Source organism: Olea europaea, chromosome 6 (genome assembly GCF_002742605.1).
Source record: "Olea europaea var. sylvestris chromosome 6, O_europaea_v1, whole genome shotgun sequence".
NCBI lineage: Eukaryota > Viridiplantae > Streptophyta > Magnoliopsida > Lamiales > Oleaceae > Olea > Olea europaea.
In genome coordinates, this window is record NC_036242.1 from 8,873,302 (window position 1) to 8,880,406 (window position 7,105).

General features: G+C 34.8%; 1 protein-coding gene across 1 annotated transcript; it reads left to right on the forward strand.

The window, feature by feature from the left end:
• Nucleotides 1-2,938: 2,938 nt before the first annotated feature.
• Nucleotides 2,939-6,846, forward strand: LOC111395114. Its single transcript, XM_023021124.1, has 5 exons — nt 2,939-3,376; nt 3,708-3,827; nt 3,936-4,157; nt 5,046-5,801; nt 6,538-6,846. The coding sequence occupies exons 1-5, from the start codon at nt 2,939-2,941 to the stop codon at nt 6,844-6,846; spliced, it is 1,845 nt and encodes a 614-aa protein (XP_022876892.1).
• The last annotated feature ends 259 nt before the right edge of the window (nt 6,847-7,105 follow it).

A 7,105-nucleotide genomic window follows, 5' to 3' on the forward strand; every position in this document is an offset into this window, starting at 1 on the left:
AAAACTTTTTCTTATTTTTCAACCACACAATTCCCATTAATTTACTATTCAAAAATTTATTTTCACATAAAAATTCCTACCAAACACCCTCTAATTATGAGAAGCTTTTAGGGTTTTGATATATTTTTTGGATTAACCGTCCAAAGCCTTCATTTCTTTTGCTCATCTTTGATACAGTGGTCTTTCACCTCTACCCATATTCAAAGTAAATTATAACAAGTCAGTCAAACCTAAAACTAAATTATTTAAACCCAGTCAAATATGTCATGCTATGTAAAAAGAAAATTTGAATGAAAACTAAAAAAAAGTGAAAACGGCAGGCGGTGGCTTAGAATAGATATAAACCAATTTTAATTACACACCAACCCATTTCATTTCACACAATACACAAAAGAGAGGGAGAAACAAGAGCATGGAGAAAGAGAGAGAGAAAAGAGAAAAAAGAGAAGAAGAAAATAAATAAATAAATAAATAAAAAGAGAAAGAAGAAAGAAAACGATAAAAATTTTTCACCAACATGTTACAAATAAGTTCTTCTACTATTAGGCTTGAATTCTTCAAAGTTAAAGGTATGTGAAAAGTTACTTATTGAAAGGTTATGTTTAATTTTATAATTGTTAAATTGTTAGATTAAATTCAATTTTATTGAAATGGTTAAGTATAATAAGTTATGAAATTGAGTTAAATGAAAGAAAAAATTAGTTTTAGTGGTTAAAGAGACTTTAAAAATCGCTGAAACGTGAAATAATTAAGTTTGGGAATTGCTTATTTAATTGTTAAAATTACTTAAAATAATTAATTGTTGATTTAAAAATTATATCATATTTCAGGCGGCGATACGAATGTCGGGACAATTTGGCGTATCTAGTTTTGTGAGTGGAAAAATATAAATATTTTTAAAATATTTATAAATTAAGTATATTATCAAAATATGTGTAATTATTTGTTCAATTTTATGATTATTACAGAAATCCCTTTTATTATGATACATGTGAATCTCAAAGATTATTTATAGCACATTTGTGGCTTGGTATGTAAGATATGTGATATTGAGATTTATATGGTATGTGAGACATGTAATATTGAGATCGGCCAAAAAAGTACCCATGATTTTATATTTCTTCTAGCTCACAAAGAGGCATTGGCCTTGTTTTATCCTACGAGTAGGGGTCTTGACCTGACACTGGTCTTGATCGTGTACATATAGTTCACAGAGGAGCTTTGACCGTGTTCTAGAATTGATTGCCAGAGATTTAGAGACCGACTTTCGTTCACGAAGGGGGCCAAAAGCCTGTGGTGAAAGTTTTTAGCCCGAGGGACGGATTACAGATTTTAGTCAGATGGTATATTTTTTATGGATTTTTCCAGTGCATTTGATGTGATGAGATTATAGTATGGTTATCAGCTTTTGTTATATCATGATTTGAGATGATATTTTATGATGTTATGTGGATGTCTCACGTTTTTGCTATAATTATATAATGTTATCTTGTGAATTATTCAATGATATGAATTTAATTTATGATAAAAATGTAAAATGGAAAAAGAATATTTATTTTTGAACTTTTTCACTCACTGAGCTATCAACTTATATATTTTTCCACATTTTTTCTTATCAGACAGCAGTTGAGTCTCTGAGTATCTTTTGAAGTTGAGCCTTGATTTTGGAGTTAGAGCCACACGACAGAGGTTGTTAGTATGACTCACTTCATAGAGCATGTAGTCAGTATTTTGGGACGCATGTTCATGTCTAGATGTGATTTTGCATAACTTGTAAATGGTTAGGGGACTTACTATATATTTTGTATCTACATGTTATTTCTTGGTAAAAGTTGAGATTTCTACTTATCTCTATTGTGTTGTGTTATAATTTGAAATTTATGTGTAATTGATTACAAATTGGTTAGTCCTATTTATAGGGGAGATAATGTCGAAATTCTATTAGAAAAATGATGTATAAAAAGTGATTTATTGTATTTGTAGTAGCCTTGATGGTGGGTCCGACTTTTAGTTGGTATCTATCATCGGCGCATGCCACGTCCAGGACCAGTAATGTTACACGGGACGGGGGTGTGTCAGTTTGGTATCAGAGCATGCATTAGAGTTCATAAGTTTGCATTGTACATACATACATTCTGATGTTTAACATACCATGCATAACTGTAGGTGAGTCATGCCTTGTGGTGGCAGAACTCGAAAGCTCCAAGATATGTTGCCCCAATTTCACATTGCTCCTGATAGAGATGAATTGAGAGAAGCTGAGAGAGTAGATGAACCAGTTCACCAACCCCTTGAACAACTGGGTATGGCTGTTGAAAGAATTACTATTGTTGTTGCATCTGCTATGCGTAATATTGATAGAGATTTCAGTATTGAGAAGGCTACAAAATTGGAGGCTAAAGTTTTCACTGGCGTAACCGATCCTGTAGTTGTTCAAGCATGGATGACCAAGATAAAGAGGATATTTGATGTTATGGGTTGCTCAGACGATCGAAAGTTGTGTCTTGCCACTTTCTTATTAGAGGAGGGTACTTATGATTGGGGGTAGTAGGTATGGAGCACATATCTAAACCCTTCTATCATCACTTGGACAGATTTTCGACGTATTTTTTACGATGTTTATTACCCTCGGTCCTATAAAGATGCAAAACAGGAAGAATTTTTGAAGTTAGTACAAGGGTAGATGACCATTGCAAAATATCAGGTGATATTTATTGAACTTTCGAAGTATGCCCAACTTCTGGTAAGCAACGAAATTGGTAAATGTAGGAGATTTGAAAATAGGTTAAGGGAACAGATTCCATCGATAGTAACAGCTGCAGGCTAGAATCAATTTGGAAAATTGGTGGAATCAGCTTTGAGAGTAGAAAAGAGCATTTTCGATAGGCCAAGTGGTAGATAACAGACAATATTCAGAGCAAGAAATAGTTAGACAATTATGAGTGCTTTTAGCTATAGACTACCACGCAGGGATGGTAAAGGATTTAGACCTGGTGTGTCCAGTTTACTTCAATTCAAATCTCGATTCCGAGGAAGACAGGGTCTTAGATTCAGTCCCAGTATTGTACAGCAGCCATTGGCCAGTCGTACTTATACTCAGGGTTCTTCCCAGAGATTATTTACTCTGAGACAGGGAGAGAGTTCTACCAGTGCCAGATTTCCTTCTTGCCAGTTATGTGAAAAATCTCATCTTGGAGAGTGCTTAAAGTTCAAGGGAGTTGGTGTTTACTATCGCTGTGGCCAAGAAGGACACTTGAAAATGAACTGCCCAGTTGTATTCCAAAAGAGTGGCATGGCAAAGAAGATGTTTCCTCAGCAGAGTGCTGGTAGTACAAGACAGAATCAGACTCAAAGAGATGATTCAGCAACAGAGCAGGTGCAAACAATGCGGCCCAGTCTAATATCACAAGCGGTAGTGGTACAAAATCAAAAGGTTAGGCAGGACGATCGAAGACCCAGGGCAAAGTTTTTGCTATAACTCAGCAGGCAGCAGAGGAGTCACCAGATGTTATCATGGTTATGTTGTCTATTTTTGACAGAAATGCTCATATTTTGATTGATCCTGGACTACACTTTTCTTTATGTCATTTGTATTTGCTTTATATGCGAATCAAAAGCCAAAACCTCTAGGCAATTGTTAGGTAGTGAGTACACTAGTAGGAGAATCACTATTAGCAAATAGTATATATCGAGATTGTGGTATTAAGGTAAAGGAGAACGAGTTGCAGGCAAATTTGATACATCTTGACATACATGATTTCGATGTTATCTTGGGTATGGACTTTCTGGCAACAAATCGAGTTTCAGTTGATTACTTCCGAAAGGAGGTTGTGTTTAGACAGCCATGACAACCTGAAGTTATATTCAATGGACAATGCATAATTTTATCGTCTTGTGTGATTTCTGTTATTGACACTCGAAAATTACTCAACAAGGGCTTCTATGTATGTTTGGCTCATGTGATTGATACGAGTGCTACCAAATTAAAACTTGAAGACATCCCAGTGGTCAAGGACTTTCCTGATGTATTTCCAAAAGAATTACCAGGCTTACCATCAGACAGGGTTATGAAGTTCACTATAGATCTGATTTCGGGAACTGCACCTATTTCACGGGCACCATATAGGATGGCACTAGTAGAATTGAAAGAGCTAAAGGTTTAGTTGCAAAAGTTGATAGACAAGGGTTTCATTAGAACTAGTGTATCTCCATGGGGAGCACCAGTCCTATTTGTGAAGAAGAAAGACAACACCATGCGACTGTGCATAGATTATAGACATCTGAACAAAGTGACAATTTGCAATAAATATCCTTTACCACGTATTAATGATCTGTTTGATTAGCTCTGCGGTGCTGTAGTATTTTCAAAGATTGATTTGCGTTCTAAATATCATCAATTTAAAATCAGGGACAATGATGTGCTAAAAATTGTTTTCAGGACAAAGTATGATTATCATGTGTTCCTTGTGATTCCATTTGGGTTGACCAACACACCAGTAGGATTTATGGATATGATAAATAGAGTGTTTCGCCCGTATTTAGACAGATTTGTGATTGCATTCATCGATGATATTTTAGTATACTCTCAGAATCACGATGAGCATACAGAGCATCTTAGAATCATCTTGTAGACTCTACATGATAAGCAATTGTATGTTAAATTCAGTAAATGTGAATTCTGGTTTGATAGAGTTGTATTTTTGGGACATTTCATATCAGTAGAAGAAATTTATGTTGACCCGTATAAAACTAAGGCAGTGATCAAATATGAAAGGCATACTAATGTGACAGAAATACGAAGTTTTCTTGGCTTAATAGGTTATTATCGTTGTTTTGTAGAGGGATTTTCTAAGATTGCTCTTCCTTTGACCAGTTTGACTAGAAAGAATGCTAAATTTATTTGGAATGAAGATTGTGAAAGAAATTTTCTCAAATTAAAGAATCGATTAGTGTCAGCTCTAGTTCTTACCCTTCCGTCTCTCGGTGAAAAGTTTGTGATATATAGTGATGTTTCATGTCAAGGTCTTGGTTGTGTTTTAATGTAGAATGGGAAAGTTATAGCGTATGCTTCCAGGCAGTTGAAGAAACATGAACTGAGTTATCCTACATATGACTTAGAGCTAGCTACAGTTGTCCTAACCTTAAAGATTTGGGGACGTTACTTGTATAGCGAGAGATGTCAGATATATACAGATCATAAAAGCTTAAAGTATATTTTCGATCAGAAAGAGTTGAATCTGAAACAAAGAAGATGGTTAGAATTGATAAAAGATTACGACTGCAATATTGATTATCATCTAGGGAAGGCTAATGTAGTTGCTGATGCTCTCAGTCGGAAGATATCGAGTCCTATAACCCAGACTAATGCAGTATGTTCTTCTTTGTTTGGTAAGTTCAGAGCTTCTCCTACCCAATTATCAGTTACCAATGTAAGAGCATTGTTTGTCAACTTCCAAGTGAGGCCGACTTTGATTGACACGGTTGGAGAAGCTCAAACTCAAGATCAAGTGTTGAGCAAATTGAAAGAAGAAGCTAATAAAGGTAAGCATACAGATTATACCATTCGAGATGACAGAGCTTTAGTTATGGGAAACAGATTATGTGTTACAAATGATTTGAAATTGAAAAGAAAAATTCTAGAAGAGGCACATAGTTCAGCTTACGCGATGTATCCATGTAGTACTAAAATGTATCGTATACTTAAAGAACACTATTGGTGGCATGGAATGAAGCGAAAAATAGCTGAGTTTGTATCCAGATGTCTCATTTGCCAGCAAATGAAATCAGATCGTCAGAAAACAGTAAGATTGTTACAAACGTTGCCTATTCATGAGTGAAAATGGGAGCACATTACTATGGATTTCTTATTTGGACTTCCATGGACTCGAAGTGGACATGATGGCATATGGATCATTGGGACAGATTGGCAAAGACTACAGAATTTTTGCCTATTAAAGTCACATACTCGTTAGATAAATTGACAAAACTATATGTTGATGAGATAATCAGTTTGTATGGGGCACCAGTATCTATTGTTTCAGATAGAAATTATCGTTTCATTTCTAAATTTTAGCCCAATTTGTAGAAAGCTATGGCTATTAAACTTTATTTTAGTACAACTTTTCATCCACAAACAGATGGTTGGTCAGACAGAACTATTCAGACTTTGGAAGACATGTTATAAGATCGTGTACTACAGTTTAAAGTGAAATGGGATATTCATCTTTCTTTGATGGAGATTGCTTATAATAACAGTTACCATTCTAGTATAGAAATGGCTCCTTTTAAGCGCTATATGGTAGGAAATGCAGAACTCCAGTATGCTAGGATGAAGTAAGCGAAAGAAAGTTATTGGGTCCTGAATATGTCCAAATTATTGCTGAGAAAGTAAAGATAATTAAAGAAAAGTTAAAAATAGTCCAAGATAGACAGAAGAACTATGCAGATAGACGCAGAAGAAACCTTGAATTTGATGTTGGGGATAGAGTTTTCCTGCGATTATTGCCCTGGAAAGGTGTTATTAGATTTCATAAACAGGGTAAATTGAGTCCAAGTTATATTGGCCCATATGAGATTATTGAACGCATCGGTCCAGTTGCTTATCGATTGGCTTTGCCAATAGAATTGTCCAAAATTCACGATGTATTCCATGTTTCGATGCTTCGTAAGTATATTCCAAATTCATCTCATGTTTTGGAATCACAACCAGTAAAACTGAAAGAAAATCTTACATATGAAGAAGAACCAGTTCAGATATTGGACAGAAAAGAACATGTCTTGCGTAGTAAGACTATTTCTTTGGTTAAAGTCTTGTGGAGGAATCATGCTATGGAAGAAGCGACATAGGAATGTGAAGAGCATATGTGTTCTCAATATCCAAGACTTTTTTTTACTTAGTCAATTGAATTTCGAGGACGAAATTCTTTTAAAAGAGTGAGTTTTGTAAAGTAAATTATAACAAGTCAGTCAAACCTAAAACTAAATTAGTTAAACCCAGTCGAAGATGTCATGGTATGTATAAAATAAAAAAAATAAAAAATAAAAATTGAATGAAAACTAAATAAAAGGAAAAAAAATGAAAACGGCAAGCGATGGGTTAGGATAG